We start from the raw sequence: 20859 nt of genomic DNA on the forward strand, positions 1-20859 counted from the left end.
TAATTCATTCACCAAAAATGAAATATATACTTATATAAAACTAATTTTGTATATATCTTTTTTAAATCTCAGAATCTATATCTTGTTCTTTTTTCTTCCTTTTTTTTTTCAAATTTTTTTCTATCTATCTATCTATCTTCTGCTTCTGCTTCTTTGCTCCTCCTCCTCCTCCTCCTCCTCCTATCTATTTTTTTTTTTTTTTTTCCTTTTCCTTTTTCAGCATCCATTCATAGCACATTAGTTATAATAATAATAATTATTATTATTATTTATATATACATACATGCATTCGCACACATCTCTATATATATACATACATACATTCGCACACATTTCCATACGAATCGATTAAAAGAGGAGATAAGAAGAAAGACATAATTTAAAAGGGTATTTTTGTTTAAAAAGTAATTTTAATAGAATCCCATAAAAATAGAAAGTTAAAGTAATTAATGTATTTAAAGCTAACCAATCATAATTGCGACTGTAATTGGACAGTCGCTTCCGCGACTACAATTAGCACTCCTTTGTTTGAAATTTAGAGGAGTTTATTGCACTTCACCCATTTCTAAAATGGTAGGAATGTTTATTAATGGGCTATTGGGCTTTGGGCGTATCTGTCTTGGGCTGTAACGTGGCCTTTTGTTTCGGGTTAGAAACGTTGCTTTCCAATTATTGTTCATACGGCCTATTGGCCCAGCCCATTTGTGAGGCTCTCGTGCAATTTACTACTTTACGTACATGTACTTGCTTAATCGTTCCAACATGTACCCACACAGGTAAATTATACTTATCTTTCTTTCTTGAGATTTAGGCAACTTACTTGCTTGTTTGGCCTTTATTACTTTGATATTTTTTAAGATTTGGACTACTGACTTACTTTCACAATTCTTGAAATTTGGGTATGTGTTCAAAGACACTCTATGTTGATTTTATTTATTTACAGAGTGTCCACTAGAGACATTAATGCACCGGCTATTGAGGGATCTGAACTCTCTGCTGATAATAAAATATTCAAAAAATGACTAAGTTTCCATTTTCTTGTACTAAAAGACCTTAAAACCTTATATTTTAAAATAAAATTGACAAAAGTACCATGAATGGCATTAAAATCCGAAGTTTAATTTTCACACTAATTTTAATTTATTAAATTTTACAAAAACAAATTATTTATTTTTAATGACATTTGATTAGGTGTCTTTTTAGGATTGGATTAGGTTTCTCTTTTTTTCTTTACAAAAAAAGAAAAAAAAAAAATAAAAAAAAAAATAGCAGGTACTGTCACACGGTGACAAAAACCATTTCAAGTCCAAGATATCACAAATGAGTCATGTGAATAATATGTTTGGGACCATGATTTTATGCATTACTTTTGTATTCACCTAATTTCAAGTTCTGACCCTATTGAAGCTCCGTATTTATGATTGTCCTCAGCTGATTTTTGAAGTTGTTCCCTCCGTGATTTTATCTCGCTTCCAATCCTCGTGATGGCTCACGGTCACGAAGTAGAAATCATAGCTCACTTAATGCAACATAAAATGTTACTGTTTTCTTCTACCTAGACTAGACTTTACAGGTGACACCGATTGTGATGGGCAATTATCACAGCTCCTACCAATAATTTAGAAATGGAGAATTCTCAAAAAGAATAAAAAAATAAAAACATGTCTCTCAATTGGTTAGGGGTGCCACCTAATAAATATCTTGTGATACAAGTACTTGAAATAGAGAAAAACAAAAACTTATGTTACAAACGTTATAAACATGTAAGAAAACAACTCCTATATAAACCTGCATCTCTATTATCTTCTCCCATAGCCATAGTTAGTTATTCCTAGCATAAAAACCACCATATATATATATATATATATATATATATATATATATATATATATTTTGATCCAAATGGGTTCTGAGTCTTCTGAGAGTGCCAACATTAGTGAAGAAGAAAACATTTTCACCAAAACTATGAACCCACAAGACCCTGAGGAATTCAGGAGACAAGGCCACATAGTCATAGATTTCCTAGCTGACTATTACAAGAAGGTCCAGAAATACCCGGTCCGAAGCCAAGTCGAACCGGGTTATCTCCGAAAACGTTTGCCAGAGTCAGCCCCAAACAACCCTGAACCTATTGAAACAATTCTCCAAGATGTGGAGACTGATATTATTCCTGGTCTAACTCATTGGCAAAGTCCAAACTTCTTCGCTTACTACCAATCAAACGCAAGCACTTCTGGCTTTCTAGGTGAAATGCTCTTGTCCGGCTTTAATGTGGTCGGATTTAGTTGGATATCGTCCCCGGCCGCCACTGAGCTAGAGAGCATAGTCACGGATTGGCTTGCAAAGTTGCTTAAGCTTCCCAAGTCATTCCTTTTCAGTGGTGGTGGTGGGGGTGTGATACATGGTAGTACTTGCGAGGCCGTTTTGTGCACCCTAACCGCCGCTAGAGATCAAAAGCTGAGCCAAATTGGTAGAGAGAACATAGGGAGGCTAGTCGTCTATGGGTCCGATCAAACCCATTCTGCATTCCACAAAGCAGCTCAGATTGCCGGTATTGCTAAGAAATTTTAATTTTATGCTCGTATATCAAATATATTTATGCTAAATTACACTCAATTTTTCTCATGCAAATATGCAAATTATGAATTGATTTGGAACAGGTATCCACCCCAAGAATTTTCGAAACATCTTGTCAACGAAATCTACAGAATTCACCCTATCTCCAGATTCATTACTGTCCACAATTGTATCAGATGTGAAAAATAGGTTGATCCCATTGTATCTATGTGCCACAGTTGGGACAACTCCAACGGGTGCTGTTGATCCACTGGGACCAATATGTGATGTTGCAAAACTATATGGCATTTGGGTTCACGTCGACGCCGCTTATGCCGGGAGTGCATGCATTTGCCCGGAGTTCAGACACTTCATTGATGGAGTAGAAGGTGCAACCTCATTTAGCTTCAATGCACACAAATGGTTGTTGACTGGACTTGATTGTTGCTGCGTTTGGGTTAAAGACCCAAGTGCCCTTGTGAAGGCTCTCTCAACATACCCTGAGTACTTGAGGAACAAGGCCACTGATTCAAAGCTGGTGGTTGACTACAAAGACTGGCAAATATCCCTAAGCCGTCGATTCCGAGCCATGAAGCTATGGATTGTGCTCAGAAACCATGGAGTAACTAACATTAGAAACTTCATAAGAGGTCATGTTGAAATGGCCAAGCATTTTGAAAGGCTTGTAGCAAGTGACAAGAGGTTTGAAGTTGTGGTGCCTAGAAATTTCTCTATAGTATGTTTTAGGGTTTTGCCATCAGCAGCAATATGTGCTTGTTCTGATATTGATGATGGTTATAAGGGGTTGTTATGTGCTAACGAGTTGAACCGTGAGTTACTGGAGTCCATTAATGGGTCTGGCCGACTGTACATGACTCATGCAGTGATCGAAGGGGTCTACGTGATTCGATTCGCCATTGGCGCCACGCTAACCGACCTTCACCACGTGAACATGGCTTGGAAGGTGGTGCGTGAGCATGCAGATGCCATGCTTATTTAGCAAGTTCTAAACATTGTGAGCTTCCTCTGAGGGTCCACAAGTGGAATTAATGGAAATAAAGGAACCGAGTTTCTATATTGTATTCTTGTATTTTTATTTTATTTTATTTTAAACATTTGTATTGTATTCTTGTTTGTCGAGGATGAATTTGGAAAACTAAATAAAATAAAAATTGCTTCTTTTTCTTTTCCTATCTTTTCTATTTTTTTTCATTAGCAAGAAAGACATTCCATTAATATCCAATTTCATCCATGTGAGACTAGAACCATCAAGAAAGTACCTCCACACTTTTAATCTTAGAATTTTTTGGTAAGGAAGAAAGGAATGGTTAGCTATTATGGATATTAATTTCCTTCAACCTACTCATTCAAGAATCAATTGATGTTGAGAGTTAAAACTCTCTTCATTATATATAACAGAAGCATCATTCTCATATCAACCACACATATATATACAAAAATAAAAACCATACATATTTACACAGAACATGATATTTTACATGGTTCACAATATTATTATGAATCAAGAATAAGGATATACAATCATATGTCAAAACCTTACTCACACTCTTTCATCACACAATGCTACTTCTTTACACATGAGAATTATATATATTTTCCCCTCTCCTCACAACACTCATCAATCCTTTACATTTTCCTCGCTCCCTCTCTCACAAACTATTCTATTTATAGTCTTCAAACCAAAAAAAAATAATAAAATAAATAAAATAAAATATATTATATTATTATTTTATTGCTCATAAATTAAATAGTGAAAAATTTGCTATGTTAGCCGCCATTACTTTTTGAATAAACAATGTGATTTTACCATGATATCCATGCATCATGGCTAACCGTATCGTTCTTAGTAACAATATGACGGAATAAGCTTTGCTTACTTTTAAAATTATGATTTTAACCTAAATAAAATTCATTCTATTAAAAACATAATTTGAAATTAAACATATATAATCCCATATTAAAGAAATATTAACATTTATCATATCTTCTAAAGAATGCTCAAACCACGTGACAAAAATAGAGAAGTGAAAAAAAAAAAAAAAAAAAAAAGAAAAAAAGAAAAAAGAAAAGAGCGCAATTTATCATAATTTTTAAATACAACACATGTTTAGGCAATTAGCCGACTCTGTTGGTTCGAAATAAAAGTAATGATAATGATAAATAGGGGTATTAGACAAGCAACCATACTTAATAACTTTAATAACTTTAATTAAAAAACGTTTAAAGCGAGAACAAGGAGGCCATCACACAAGAATTAATGGGAACCAAGGAAAAGAGTGGTTAGATTATGACAAATTATGTGTGCGCATTCTTAGAACAACCATTTACAAGTTAAAAAAAATCATAATTATCTTTGTTTTTGTACGTGGACTGCTTGTACCCCATTGCATTATTGATTAGTACAATTATTCCAATATAATAACGGCAAATTGAATAATTGGAGTTATTTGAACCTACCTAAGTACTTTATATTGTAATATATATCCACGTGACAATTGTGAGATACACAGAATCAGAGTCCGTAGTATAAAAATAACTATAATAACTATCATGTGTCTGTTAAATTTTAATGTGAATAATTGCAACCATGTAGATGGTAATTATAGACTCCGGTTTGCACCATTTGAAAGTCTATAAAGAACTATATTATGCTCTAAACTCATTCATTAACTTCCTTCTCTACTTCCCTATCCAAGTCATAGTATATAATTTTAACTAGTGTTTAGAGAATTCCTTCTATTGTTAATGGCACTGGCACGAATTCTGATTTTGTTTGTATTTTGGGAACGATTTGCCACAAAACCCAATAGGAAACTTGATTTTGTTTGTATTTTGGCAAATAACATTAAAATTTGTTTTGGGTAATTTGTATCAACAATTATTGTGCTCCATCAAGTTACCTAGATGGATTGCAGAAAATATTTTTACCAAGAAATTCTCAATTTTCTGTTGGAAAAGAAGAAGGTTTAGCGTCGTGGCAAAACCCTAAAACATATTTTAGCAAAATGTGTAAGCAACACAACTTCAAACCTCTTGTCACTTGCTACAAGACCTTCAAAATGCTTGGCCATTTCAATATGAACTCTTATATACTGTAGTTTCTAATATTAGCTACACCATGGCTTCTTAGCTCAATCCGTAGCTAGCTTCATGGCTCCAAATAGCTTGGAGAGGAAATAAAAAGAAACTACAAGTTATAGAGTTTCTATGTTGTGTTAGTTCTTGTTTGTCCAGTATGAATTTAAAAAGAAAAAAAGAAATGCTTGTTTTAATCCAAGAAATATGGTTGTGTACGTAGAATCCATCTTGAAATTGATATCAAGTGCGAAGGAAATTTTGGATAAATTTTTGAAAACTTAAAGCAATTAATTCTATATTCAAAATCATAGAACAATTATTGAGAACATATTTTTGCAAGGCTAAATAAAAATCATATAACCGACCAGAAAAGGTGAATAATTTTTATTTCATTTCCATATTCAAATTGCTTTATGTTTTCAAAATTTTGAGTGGGGTCTGAGGGTAAAATTGAGTGTATTAGAATCGTTACAAGCTGTCCCCTTATATCGTCACATTTTAAATGCACTGAAGTTTTGTTCAACTTTTGTACGGTTGATGCACATTCTCTCTTAAAATAAAAGAATACTAAAGATCCGAGACATAGAATTTCTCAATTCTGACAACCAACCAACAAAACAACTTGTTACAAATAACATCTTATCGTTGCATCAAAATATATAAATGTTGACTAATCTGACTAACATTAAACTTGGTAAAATGAAATGGTTGAATAATTGAAAAATGAGATTATTCAGGAATACACATTGAATGCTGAGATTACAATATTATCAAACATGGATATGAAATTTTTTTTTTTTTTTTTTAAAGGTAAAGTTAAATTAAATATATAAAAGAAAAGATGTACAATAATAGCCTGAGGAAGGCTATGTTGATAGTACAAAGCCCAGCCCAATGAGAGCCAGCCCAGCCCAAAAAGAAGCAACAAACTCAATGGAGTCCAACATCCCCAAAGGAAGAAATACACCCGACTGGAACCAGTCTGCAATCCGGTGATCAGCAGAAACTACAACGAGGTGGCTGTTACACCTTTCATCTATCATATATCTATTTTGATTTGCGACAGAGAGCTGAAAGTTCGATACATCCTAGTATTTATGTGGGTAAAAAATGACGTGTACGGATGTATCGAGAAACCGTTGCTGATCAAAAGTAACACATTAATCGATGCACATGCATGAAAACGGGCCTTCAGCCAAAACCAGTCCTAAAGGACATAACCAAAGCCCAACAAAGAGCAAAGAAAGGCATGCAAGCCTAGCCCAATGGACCCATTACAAATCAAACCCAAAATCAAAACCAGATAACCACCATTAACAATCCAAAACCGTAGTGATGGTGGAGGTAATCTTTGCCAAGACAACTTGATGTGAAGATTTCCTCCCTCGAAAGATCCTAGGTGTCAAAGTGAATGTGAGATCTTCGTCTCTATTGGGACAAAGAAACAAAACCTTATTTATAACAGAATTCTGTATGTCATATTAGGCTGTCATGCAAATGCACTAGTAAGTATATATATAGCAGATTGATCCCATTGATACTCAAAGATCCCCACACACAAAATAATTGTACGATAGGAAAAAAATTATCATTTACTTTTTCACTTTATATTTAAATTAAGTAACTACTCTAATCTCACGCACTATGACACACAAACCTATTATCAATTGAATAGTACAAATTCTGTTTGTGCATATATAGAGTTATAGACAAAAATACATATATATATATATATAATATAATAAGGGTCTTTGAATCTAAATCAATAATTCTAACCCCACAATGGGGATATCAGTGAACCGCGGAACAACTATAGAGAGAACCTATTTGGATCAGTTAAAACTAGCTAGTTGAATTTTAAAAAGAAAAATAATTAACCAGGCAACGAGACTATTTGCATGGCAAGCCAAACTACTCTCCATCGTGTGCGACGACCTATGTTTTGATTCCACACCAACCATTGTGTGAATGGAGAGCCCTTCGACTTACCATAATCGAACCAGTCACCGCTCTTTTAAAAACTACTACACCCTAACAATGATAGGAAAATATCCTAACCCAGCACTTCTAACACAAAAAAAAAAAAAAAACACACACACACACCTTATAACAGAAAACATAATAAACATGAAACAGAACAACTCTATAAAAACTCTCCAATTCTATCTCATTTAGCAAACAGCCCATGAACTATTATACTTACATCTCTATTCTCTTCTCCCATAGCCATAGTTTTTTCTAGCCTAAAAACCACCATATACCATATATATACTTCACCAACCAGCTACTTAACCAACCTTGATCCAGATGGCCGGTTCCGAGTCTTTTGAAATTGCCAACATTAGTGCAGAATAAAGCATTTTCACCAAAACTATGAACCCACTAGACCCTGAGGAATTCAGGAGACAAGGCCACATAGTCATAGATTTCCTAGTAGACTATTACAAGAATGTTGAGAAATACCCAGTCCAAAGCCAAGTCGAAACGGGTTATCTCCAAAAACGTTTGCCAGAGTCTCCCCCTAGCAGCTCTGAACCTATTGAAACAATTCTCCAAGATGTGCAGAGTGATATTATTCCTGGTCTAACATATTGACAAAGTCCTAACTTCTTTGCTTACCACCAATCAAACGCAAGCACTGCTGGTTTTCTAGGTGAAATGCTCTTATCTGGCTTTAATGACGTTGGATTTAGTTGGATATCGTCACCGGCAGCCACTGAGCTAGAGAGCATAGACATGGATTGGCTTGGAAATTTGCTTAAGCTTCCAAAGTCATTCCTTTTCAGTGGTGGGGGTGGGGGTGTAATACATGGTAGTACTTGTGAGGCCATTTTGTGCACCCTAACCGCCGCTAGAGATCAAAAGCTAAGCCAAATTGGTAGAGAAAACACTGAGAAGCTAGTTGTTTATGCGTCCGATCAAACCCATTCTGCGTTCCAGAGAGCAGCTCAGATTGCCGGTATTGCTAAGCAATTTTTTAATCTCTCATCTCAAATTACATTGATGCTGCATTTTAGTAAGAAATTTGTGTCTTTAAATTAGAGTTGAAATATATATATATATATATATATATATATAAATTTCAAGTTTTTAGTTCTTAATTTCTTATTTCAGAAAGTGGATTTCATGCTTCCAAACACAACATGACCTTAAACTTTATAGGCTCTTACATTTTTACACACTAAATTTTCTTGTGCAACTTATAAATTGATTATGCTTACTATGCAGATTAATTTTCAAATTTACTTTTGAACAGGTATCCACCCCAATAATTTTCGAACCATCTTGTCAACGAGATCTAAAGAATTTACATTATCTCCAGACTCATTACTGTCCACAATTCTCTCAGATGTGAAAAATGGATTAATCCCATTGTGTTTATGTGCCACAATTGGGACTACCATCAGCTGCTGTTGATCCACTGGGACCAATATGTGATGTTGCAAAACTATATGGAATATGGGGTTCCCGTAGACGCGGCATACGCCGGAAGTGCATGCATATGCCCTGAGTTCAGACACTTCATTGATGGGGTAGAGGGTGCAACCTCATTTAGCTTCAATGCACACAAATGGTTGTTGACTGGCCTTGATTGTTGCTGCCTTTGGGTTAAGCACCCAAGTGTTCTTGTCGAGGCTCTCTCAACAGATCCTGAGATCTTGAGAACAAAGATTGGCAAATAGCCCTAAGCCGGAGATTTCAAGCCACGAAGCTATGGATTGTGCTCAGAAGCCATGGTGTAGCTAAACCTCAGAAGCTTTATAAGGGGTCATATTGAAATGGCCAAGCATTTTGACGGGCTTGTAGCAAGTGACAAGAGGTTTGAAGTTGTGGTGCCTAGACATTTTGCAATGGTCTGCTTTAGGGTTTTGCCATCAGCAACATTGTGTGATGATCATAAGCAGAAATTGAATGGGGAATGTGCTAACAAGTTGAACTGCGAGTTACTAGAATCCATCAATGGGTCCGGCCGACTGTACATGACTCATGCAGTGATCGGAGGGGTGTATGTGATTCAGTTTGCTGTCGGCAAGACGCTAACCAATCATCAACACATGAACCTGGCTTGGAAGGTAGTGCAGGAGCATGCAGATGCCTTGCTTAGTAAGTTCTAAACATTGGGAGCTCTGTTGATGGTCCAGAAGTGGAAAGGAAATAAAAGGGAAAAACTACTAGTTATGGAGCTTCTATTTTCTATATTGTATTCTAGTTTGTCTGGTATGAATTTGAAAAAAAATAAAAAAATATATATAAAAAAGAAGTGTTTGTTTTAATTTTAGAAATATAGATGTCAACAATTGGTCTTGAAGTTGATATCCAATGCGAGAAAATTTTTGTTAGAAAACAATTTTCTATATGAAATTAAATATTTTATTTCAGTTTCTGGAAATATGGAATGAATTGAAAGGAATAGGACGTTTCTCTTCTCATTTACTAAATCCTTGAATTCAATCAAATTACTTCATGTATCGAGGATAAAAAAAGTAAACTTATATTCAAAATCTTTTATCCCCAACCAGATTTTAAAAATATTTTTCAAATAACAGTGTGATCTGGACCTATTTCTCTAGCCAATGTGTGCAGCCAAAGGGTTTTTATTCCTTTGATGCCGTGAATAAACTCAAATGTGGGTCCCATTCAGTGTATCAATGGGATAAAAAACCCTTCGAGTATCCACGTCGATTTAAGAAATCGGTTTAAAAATCATTTTCCTTTTCCAAATCTGATTAGCCCCAATGTTAGTAATAAGTTGGAAAATAATAAGGGTAAGGAAGCTCTTAGTACCTGTAAATTAAACTTGTCCACCAACCAAGGGCCGCAACACACTGATACCTCCTTTACCTCTCAAATAATGACTGATGATTCAAATCCTGGACAAGTTGTACAGTTATTTGTTAGGGAGAAGAAAAAAATAAAAATTAGAGTATGATAAGAACTAACTGGTCTAAAAGCTTTTTGATTGTAATATCTCGAGATGAAAGCAAAAAGATAGGCAAACTATCTTTTTGAGAGTAATAGCCCTACAAGAGAATTATTTCAAAATCCATCTCAAACTTTTGAGATATATGGTGAAATTACCTTACCATTGTTTCTCGCTACACTGATACCATTTTAACAACAATCTACGCTAATCTAAATCATTAGAAGAAAGTACAACTTAGTAATTTATATTCTCGATCTTTTTGTACCGAGATATTTTTAGTTTAGCTAAAAACTTTCGTTTACTTGATTCCTCTTATACCCACAATATAGCTCTTTTATCCCGAGTATAACTTAATAATTAAAATCCGCAAGTTCACAATTACTTGCTACCCCCATGATACGTAATCAATCACAATACGGTGGGTTCTGGAGGATAACCTTGAGGGGACTAGAATCGTTGCAAACTGTCCCCCTGTATCATCACATTTTCCATGCATAGAAGATTTGTTCATTTTTTATCCACTTGAACGTAAATATTTTCACAAGAAAGTGAAAGAAATCAATTTAAAATAAATATCAGCATAGTTTAACATGAATATTATAACAAAACAAACTCTTAAAAATTGAGTTCTACTTGCATGGAGAACATGTTTTTTCTCTACATGTTATTGCTGAAGAAGTCTCCTTTACCAAGAAGTGATCAATTGTCACTAGTAACAATCAACAAAAATCTGGTATCTTATTTGAACAAAAATGGTGATATTCTTCCTCCATTGATCTGCACCTATTCCTAATCCTAAATGGAATGGAACGACGTAGGGATCCATATATAAACATAGGATCAGTTTCAATATGCTCGAATGACCCAAGAATATAGATTTTTTGGAAGTATCGTGATCATCCAATAAGGAAGGTTCAATTTTTTCAAATGAACAATTTGTAGACCTATTGACTTTAACAAGAGTTGATCATTTGGACATTTCAATTCATAGACATACATCATGGACTTATGAATGGAGATATTCCCGAAACTTACATGGCTGCTGACTGTGCGACAGACATCACACGTGCCATGAATATTATAATAATCATGTCAGGTGATATGACAAGACAATCATTTTCTGCACCACCTGGAAATGCCTAAGTTCTCTATCTTCCCTACCGTCTCATCCTTTCTCTATCTCACGCCAGCCTTGGAAATAACCCATTTCCAGAACCTACCTTGTGCATCTCGTGTACTTCATCAATATACACCTTCAATTATTTTGTGCATGTCAACAATTTTAGATCAAATTCTACCCGAAAACGGAGTAATTTTAAATCTCTTGGAAATCCCAATATAACTGTGGAGTAGTAGTTCGAATATCCTTGAACTGGTACAACTACCTTGCTTGTGTTTAAATATTAGAGAGAGGGGACCCATTTGGATCATTTAATGTACAGTTAAAACTAATTCAATTTAAAAAATGTAAAACAGAACCTTGTAGGAAACACGTAGTGACTTGCACTTGCACTTGCCAGGCTGCAGCCCAAAGAACAACTCTATAAATTCTCCAATTCTCTCTCACCTTTTATGTATTCCCCTCCACTCTCGTATCCCATTGCCATAGTTCAGTTTTTCCTAGCCTAAAACCCACCATACTTCACCAAGAAAGGAATTACCAAAACAATGAACCCACTAGACCCGATGAATTCAGGAGACAAGGCCATATAGTCATAGATTTCCTAGCAGACTATTACAAGAACATCGAGAAATACCCGGTCTGAAGCCAAGTCGAACCAGGTTACCTCCGAAATCGTTTGCCAAAGTCAGCCCCTACCAACGCTGAACCTATTGAAACAATTCTCCAAGATGCGCAGAGTGATATTATTCCTGGTCTAACACATTGGCAAAGTCCAAACTTCTTCGCTTACTACCAATCAAACGCAAGCACTTCTGGTTTTCTAGGTGAAATGCTCTTGTCCGGCTTTAATGTCGTCGGATTTAGTTGGATATCGTCACCTGCAGCCACTGAGCTAGAGAGCATAGTCATGGATTGGCTTGGAAAGTTACTTAAGCTTCCGAAGTCATTCCTTTTCAGTTGTGGTGGTGGGGGTGTCATACATGGTAGCACTTGTGAGGCCATTTGTGCACCCTAACCGCTGCAAGAGATCAAAAGCTGAGCCAAATTGGTAAAGAGAACATAGGGAAGCTAGTCGTTTATCGGTCTGATCAAACCCATTCTGCATTCCAGAAAGCAGCTCAGATTGCCGGTATTGTTAAGCAATTTTCATTTTATGCTCTTATATCAAGTATACTACATTTTGTAGTATTATATTTCGGAATTGGAAAACAAATAAATATAAAATTTCAAGTAATTTAGTAAATTAATTTCTTATTTCATGACTAAAATACTTGTCATTTAATTCTTTCACATGTACACTACAATTTTCTCACGCAAATTTTAAATTGATTATTAGTGATATGGAGATTAATTTTCAAAATAATTACTTTGGAACAGGTATCCACACCAAGAATTTTCGAAACATCTTGTCGACGAAATCTACAGAATTCAAGCTCTCTCCAGATTCATTGATGTCCACAATTGTATCAGATGTGAAAAATGGGTTAATCCCATTGTATTTATGTGCCACAGTTGGGACAACTCCAACAGGTGCTATTGATCCATTGGGACCAATATGTGATGTTGCAAAAATATATGGCGTATGGGTTCACGTGGACACAGCGTACGCCGGAAGTGCATGCATATGCCCGGAGTTCAGGCACTTCATTGACGGAGTAGAGGGTGCAACCTCATTTAGCTTCAATGCACACAAATGGTTGTTGACTGGACTTGATTGTTGCTGCCTTTGGGTAAAGGACCCAAGTGTCCTTGTCAAGGCTCTGTCAACAGACCCGAGATCTTGAGGAACAAGGCAACTGATTCAAAGCTGGTGGTTGACTACAAAGACTGGCAAGTATCCCTAAGCCAGCGATTTCGAGCCATGAATCTATGGATTGTGCTCAGAAACCATGGAGTTACTAACATTAGAAACTTTATAAGAGGTCATGTTGAAATGGCCAAGCATTTTGAAGGGCTTGTAGCAAGTGACAAGAGGTTTGAAGTTGTGGTGCCTAGACATTTTGCTATGGTCTGTTTTAGGGTTTTGCCATCAGCAATATGTTATGATGATGGTCATAAGAGTTTGTTAAATGGGGAATGTGTTAACCAGTTGAACCACGAGTTACTGGAGTTAATCAATGGGTCTGGACGAATTTACATGACTCATGCCGTAATCGGAGGGGCCTACATGATTCGGTTTGCCATCGGCGCGATGCTAACCGAACTTCGGCATGTGAACATGCCTTGGAAGGTGGTGCAGGAGCATGCAGATGTCATGCTTAATTAGTACATTCTAAACATTGTGTCCTATTGAGGGTCCGGAGGTGGAGAAAAAAAAATAAACTACAAGTTATGGAGTTTCTATATTGCATTAGTTATTGTTTGTCCAATATGAAATTTTAAAATAAGAAGAAGAAGAACTGCTTGTTTTAATCCTAGTAATATGGATGTGTACAATCCATCTTGAATTTGATACAGAGTGTGAGGAAATTTTGGTTTCATTTTCTGAAAACCTAAAGAGTGAGCCAAGCTAGGTCATTTTACCACAATGGTTGTTAATGGTAACAGAACTAGTAGACCAAATATTGCCAAGGGTAATTTAATATTTGACAACTTTTCTAGCCTATGCAACAAATACGACATATACGAAAAAGTATTGGGTGAAACAGCCACTAAAAAAGTTTCCTTGGTCCGTCACTGGGTGGAACCACATTTAGCTTCAATGCACACAAATGATTGTTGACTCGCTTTGATTGTTGCTACCTATGGGCCTTGATTGTTGCTGCCTATGGGTTAAGCACCCAAGTGATCTTGTCAAGGCTCTCTCAACAGATACTGAGATCTTGAGAAACAAGGCCACTGATTCAAAGCTGGTGAACTACAAAGACTGGCAAATAGCCCTAAGCCGGAGATTTCAAGACATGAAGCTATGGATTGTGCTAAGAAGCCATGGTGCAGGTAACCTTAGAAACTTTATAAGAGGTCATGTTGAAATGGCCAAGCATTTTGAAGAGCTTGTAGCAAGAAACAAAAGTTTTGAAGTTGTTGTGCCTAGAAATTTTGCTATGGTATACTTTAGGGTTTTTCCTACAGCAACAATGTGCGATGATAATCATAAGAAGTTGTTCAATGGGGAATGTGCTAACGAGTTGAACCAGGAGTTACTAGAGTCCATCAATGGGTCTAGCCGAGTGTTCATGACTCGTGCATAATCGGAGGGGCGTACGTGATTCGGTTCGCTGTTGGTGCCACTCTAACCGACTGTTGGCACGTGAACATGGCTTGGAAGGTGGTGCAGGAGCATGCAGATGCCATGCTTAGTACATTCTAAACATTGTGAACTACTGTTGAGGGTCCAGAAGTGGAAAGGAAACAAAAGGAAATAACTACTAGTTATGGAGTTTCTACTTTCTATATTGTAATCTTGTTTGTTCAGTATGAATTTGAAAAATAAATAAATAAATAATAAAATATAAAAAGAGGTGCTTGTTTTAATTTTAGAAATATGGATGTGTACAATCGGTCTTGAATTAAATTCATTGCATATTTCTAGAAACTGAAATAAAATATTTAATTTCATATAGAAAATTGTTTTCTAACAAAATTTTCAATCAACTTACTTTATATACCGAGGATATAAAAAGTAAACTTGAACTCAAAATTTATTATTCCCAACCGAATTTTAAAATATTTTTCAAAGAACAAAGCTATTTGGACCTATTTCTCTAGCCCATGTGTGTAGCTGAATGGGTTTTTATCCCTTTGATGCCGTGAATAAACTCAAATGTGGGTCCCATCCACCGTATCAAAGGGATAAAAATCCTTTTGGCTATCAACATCAGTTTAAGAAATCAGTTTAAAAATCATTGTCCTTTTTCAAATCTTATTAGCCCCAATATTACTAATAAGATTTTTTGTTGGAAAAGAAGAATGGTAAGGAAGTTCTTATTACCTGCAAATTAAAAATGGCCAACAACCAAGGGCTGTAACACACTCTGCTATCTTCTTTACCTCTCAAAATAATAACTGATGATTCAAATCCTGGATAAGGTATGCAAGTTATTTGTCAGGGAGAAGAAAAAAACAGAAATTAGAGTATGATAATAACTAATTGGTCTAAAAGCTTTTTGATTGTAATATCTCGAGATGAAAGCAAAAAGATAGGCAATCTATCTTTTAGAGAGTAATAGCCCAACGAGAAACTTATTTGGAAAACCATCTCAAAATTTTGAGATATATGATGAAATTACCGTACCATTCTTTCACCACGGTGACACAATTTTAGCAACAATCTACGCTAATCTAAATCATTAGAAGAGAGTGCAACTTAGTAATTTATATTCTCGATCTTTTCGTGCCGAAGATATTTTTAGTTTAGCTAAAAACTATCATTTACTTGATTCCTCTTATATCCACAATATAGCTATTTTATCCCGAGTATGACTTTAATTTACATCCACAAGTTCCAACAATTACATGCTACCCCCATGATACGTAATGAATCACAATCCAGTGGGGTCAGGAGGGTAACCTTAAGGGGACAAGAATTGTTGCTAGCTGTGCCCCTATATCATCACATTTTACATGCATAGAAGATTAGTTCATTTTTTGTAGGACAACTAAATCTGATGTTTTGCAAGTAGAACCACTCTGGTGAAAGCTAGGACCATGTCAATGCAAGCCCGCTCTATAATCTTCTTGTATCGTACTATCTTTATACCTGAACATGGACAAAAATAGGTGGAGGGTTTACTTGTTAAGCCTTGTAACCCAGCTACTTAACAGTGCATGTTCGTTAAACCAGCACCTGAAGGTCTCTATAAGGAATCCAGAACTTCCATCAAAAGATGTGGGGATCTTTTTCGTCCACTTGGGCGTAAATATTTTAAACAATAAAGTGAAATAAATCAATTAAAAATGGAGTTCTAGTTGCACTGAGAACATGTTTTTTCTCTACATGTTATTACTGAATAAGTTTCCTTTACCAAGAAGTGCTAAATTGTCACTATTAACAGTCAACAAAAATCTGGTATCTTATTTGAACAAAAATGGTGATATTCTTCCTCCATTGATCCATGCCTATTCCTAATCCTAGATGGAATGGAACGATGTAGGGATAAACATATAAACATAGTATCTATTTTGGGAAGTATCATGATCATCCAATAAGAAGGGTTCATTTTTCTTCAAATGAACAATTTGAAGTCCAATTGATTCTAACAAGAGTTGATCATTTGGACCTTTCAATTCATAGACATAGATCTTGGACTTATGAATAGGGATATTCCCGAAACTTACAAAGAAAAAGGAAGTGACGTAGACAAAAAGAAAAGCAACTTGGACAAAAAAAAAATAGTAACTTGGACATTTGACGAGAATGGGTCACCAACGTTGTTATGCAAGCCTGAAGTTTACTGTCTGATAACCATCCAAATAGCATGTTTATAGAATGGATTAAAATCAGCATCGATCTATAAAGTACACTAGTACAGTAAATAAGTAAATAATTTTTTGTATTGCCCTTTTATCCCACTATTGGTTCCATCTGTGGGAGGTATTGGCAGGGGCGTCTAGATATAGGCCTAACTATAAGTATCATTTACAGAAAATGACTGCTTTCAAGTTCAAAACCAAGATGCCCTGAAATTTGAATCTGCATTCTGACATTTAAGTTATTTTTTTTTTGATAAGTAACATTTAAGTTATTTAACAGATCCAAACTTTTACCATTGCACCAAACAATGGGGCCTCACCCTCCTACTTTGTACCAACAATGACAATATCATCAGGAGAAGGGAAAATCGCATTTTGTACCTCAGAACATTGAGAGCGCGAAGAGAATCCAAATTAAGCTCAACCCCAATATTTCAGCATGTTATCTTCAGCTTGCCCAATCCACTAATCTTCAAGTTCTTATTCTGACATAATTTCAAAAAGAGAAATCATGCTAAATCAAATGAGAAAAGAAATGCAAATAAAAAGGCTTGAATAAGAGAAGTGCAGTGGAAGTGGATCATGGTGTTTCCATAAACTGAGAATGCACAAAAAAAACAACCAGATCAATCCACCTTTCCCGTATTTGCCTTACTTTTACGGAGTCTCTGAAAGAATAATTGAAAATATAAAAAACTAACATTTGAAAAGAAGTTCGAAGGTGCCAGCCCGTTTTGTTGATAATCATTGGGTAGTCATACCAAAGACCAGGGATCAGATCTGGGTTGTGTGAATGTGCATGTGCATGTTGGCCTTGTTAGGTCAGGGGATGGACAAATTATAGGGTTATGAAGGGCTATCCCCTCATGTAGCCCATTCCCGTGGAAAAAAAATAAAAAAAATAAATGAATAATAATAATAACAAATAATTGAAAAAAAAAAGAGAGAGAAGAAATTGAAAAGAAGTTCAATAATATGACTTTTAATTCAAGCTTAAGTCACTCCTACAGTCCACTAAATCGCGGGATATCAATTCAACTTTACAGTAGTTTAATTCAACACATTAAATTATCTATAAAAGACTTTAAAAGATCAAGATTAATTCTGGCAAATATCAAAATACTTTGGAAAAATCCATGCTTTCACTTGGATTACAAGGAGTGAAACAGCATGAGTAAGTATCTCAGGTTGGACTAATCTTGAATTTCCAACGCTGGACCAAACTGTGTCTGCTTGAAAAGCAGAAAACATAATCCATGACCTTCTCTAAATAGAAGAAATAGCTAAACCAGCACTATTGTGTTTCTAAGAGAATCAATGAGAACTATAACATAAACAAAGTTTATTGTTCAAGATTGTAAAGATAATGAAAAGGAGTTGGCTTTTTGCCTATCTTGAATTTAAATATGACCAAGTAAATCAAGACTCAATCAAGAGAATATAAAAAAGGAAGTGAAACTGTTAGTTTGGAAATGAACATTATAGGAGGATGCCAATAAACAAAAAAGTATTATACCCAAAAATATTTGTATTCGTATGTATATAATATCTATATTCGTATGTACTGTAATTGACTATGGCATAAACCTAGTAAAATTAAACCATTTTAAATTCTCATATGAACTAGACTATTTAATCAGCAAAGCAAAACACGAGTTAGCCAATGAAAGAATTCAGGATTATACATTGAACCAGTGTTCTCTGATATAGGAAAATGGTGTCATTCATGACTTGAGTATGAACATAGACAATGAATGCTGATGTAGAGTCATCTATCAACTATTTATCTTAAAGCAAGTAAGAGTGTCAAAATGATCACATATGCTATGTTCTCTTATGTATGCTTTAAGTGGTAGTCTTCTTAAGACTAATTCCAACTGATCTTTTCATGATCAGAAGGTTTTTGAAAAGCTCTATATTGCTCTATCACTGGTTTAAACCTCACGACACAACCTCCCATCGTGAAGCTCTAATAGACAGTGAATATAGAAACAGGAAGGAAAACCGAGAGAAGGCATTTGACGCGCACGCACACAAACAAATAAATAAATAAATAAAATAACATTCAGCTAGTAAAAAGTACACAGCAACTTAAATATAAAGCTGCATCAACCATCAGGTAGTAAAAATAAATGATGGAAAGGCATCCATCATATGGGAAAAGAGAGAGAGAGAGAGAGAGAGAGAGATAATAATAAATAAAATAACGATATAAATTTAAGACAAGAAATGAGAAGCTATTTGAAGCCCTTCACCATAACCTTAATAATATCGATAGTATAAGTATTTAGTTATCTACATCATATCTAAAGAAAATGAACTTTTATTGTCGATGTTCACATCCCATTCCCTTGTATCTCAATGCATTGGTCCAACTTCTCCAAAGACATAAAAATAAAAATTTAAGATTCTGAAAACAGTTTAAGTTTTATAAATTTGGTAGAACTCCATGGAAAACAACCCAACTACTGAAAAGGCAATCAGATTGAAGATAGTGACCCAAAATATATGGTTAAAATTAGTGATTTGACATGCACACTCCATTTTTTCCACTTGCCACTTCTCATAAGGTGCCACTTATCCTTTCTCTTTCTTTTCTTTTTTTCCTTTTTTTGCAATATAACCACACTTCCCCTCACTGTAGCCTGACAGGATATCTATCCTATTGTGATTAAAGTTTTATTTTCAGTGAGATACAGATGTTGGGTAATCGGGCACTAACTCTCAAATCTCAATCATGATCTGCGAACATAGACAGGACTAAGGATTTATTCATTGGAAGGGAAAATAGAACTAAATTGGAGGATTTATATTTGATTCCGCATATTTATTCATTAAATTCTGCAAATAGAATATTTCACTCATCAGCAAATGCAAATACATGTACTGCTGAAAACAGAAATTCAAAAGTACACCATACTCCATTTAATTAGAACAAACTGACAAGTTTAAACGATATAATCAATTAACTTATCATCATAACAAATTCAAATCACATTTTATAGATTAAAAAAAAAAAAAATAGACAAAAAAGACAAAAGTAAGAGAAATTAACAGAAATCAAATTATATCATTAACAAGTACACAATTAAAAAACAAACATGAAGTACAAATTTCGTATTAAAGATTGATTAGCTACCGGAAACAGTTCAGAAACTCAATGGCAAAGATTCGTATAACATTTATATATGTGTGCGTGCTCGTGTGTGTATATATTTGTGTTTAAAGAAAACCCTAATTAAACTTCTATGTTTGAGCCTACATATGAAGATTAGAGAGAGCGCTTACGAGAGAGAGGAGAGAGAGTGTTGTTACGTAGAAAGTTAGAGAGAGATGGGACGCAGAGAGGAGTGTTAACTGTAAAGTGGAAAACTGAGATTAGCAAAGAGGTTCTGGGAAAGTGAACCCAATCTGTATCTCTCTCTAAAGGTAAGCCACAAGGACCACAACAACCGGACCAAATACGAACCCTATAAGGGCCCAAACTACAAACACCAAAAGCCCATAACAAGTACTGAATGTTCAAATTCCGTTTTTGACCATCACTCACTCTACTGCTAATGATAATAGAATGAAAGGTCGGCCCTTACTCCGTTCCTTGCGACAAAATGAAGGCAATGGAAAGCTCTTGCCTAGCTTTGTGCTCCATTTTTGTTTTTGATTTTGTTTTTGTTTTATATACATATACATATATATATATATATATATATAAGGACTTATTTGTATCAATTTTTTGTTTTCTGCG

General features: G+C 35.1%; 1 protein-coding gene, 1 long non-coding RNA gene and 3 pseudogenes across 5 annotated transcripts; 4 read left to right on the forward strand and 1 right to left on the reverse strand.

Annotated features, from left to right (window-relative positions):
* Positions 1-1892: 1892 nt before the first annotated feature.
* Positions 1893-3909, forward strand: LOC132313092 (tyrosine decarboxylase 1-like). The gene is made up of 2 exons (XM_059811778.1): positions 1893-2551; positions 2661-3909. The coding sequence occupies exons 1-2, from the start codon at positions 1903-1905 to the stop codon at positions 3554-3556; spliced, it is 1545 nt and encodes a 514-aa protein (XP_059667761.1). The 5' UTR covers positions 1893-1902; the 3' UTR covers positions 3557-3909.
* A 2174-nt stretch (positions 3910-6083) lies between these two features.
* Positions 6084-20539, reverse strand: LOC132311834 (uncharacterized). Of its 4 annotated transcripts, XR_009483119.1 has the most exons (5): positions 20403-20539; positions 17496-17599; positions 15634-15722; positions 10441-10526; positions 6084-7050 (listed from the first exon to the last, which is right to left on the reverse strand). It is a non-coding gene; the product is annotated as an uncharacterized LOC132311834 (long non-coding RNA). The 4 variants fall into 4 exon arrangements; XR_009483120.1 differs by lacking the exon at positions 15634-15722 and having other exon boundaries at positions 20403-20533; XR_009483116.1 differs by lacking the exon at positions 6084-7050 and having other exon boundaries at positions 10440-10526; positions 20403-20535.
* Positions 7993-9770, forward strand: LOC132311827 (tyrosine decarboxylase-like; annotated as a pseudogene).
* On the forward strand, positions 11588-13968 carry LOC132274175 (tyrosine decarboxylase-like; annotated as a pseudogene).
* LOC132274249 (tyrosine/DOPA decarboxylase 5-like) lies at positions 14447-15022 on the forward strand (annotated as a pseudogene).
* Positions 20540-20859: the final 320 nt, after the last annotated feature.

Source organism: Cornus florida, unplaced genomic scaffold (genome assembly GCF_030987335.1).
Source record: "Cornus florida cultivar Cherokee Brave unplaced genomic scaffold, ASM3098733v1 CherokeeBrave_3.0.0_Hap2_Chr01, whole genome shotgun sequence".
Classification (NCBI taxonomy): Eukaryota; Viridiplantae; Streptophyta; class Magnoliopsida; order Cornales; family Cornaceae; genus Cornus; species Cornus florida.

Bases quoted from the DNA above. Each gene is read 5' to 3' on its own strand.
- LOC132313092 (XM_059811778.1), top strand. From the start codon at position 1,903: ATGGGTTCTGAGTCTTCTGAGAGTGCCAACATTAGTGAAGAAGAAAAC. The intron at 2,552-2,660 runs GTATTGCTAAGA...GATTTGGAACAG, and splicing joins CAAAGCAGCTCAGATTGCCG to GTATCCACCCCAAGAATTTT.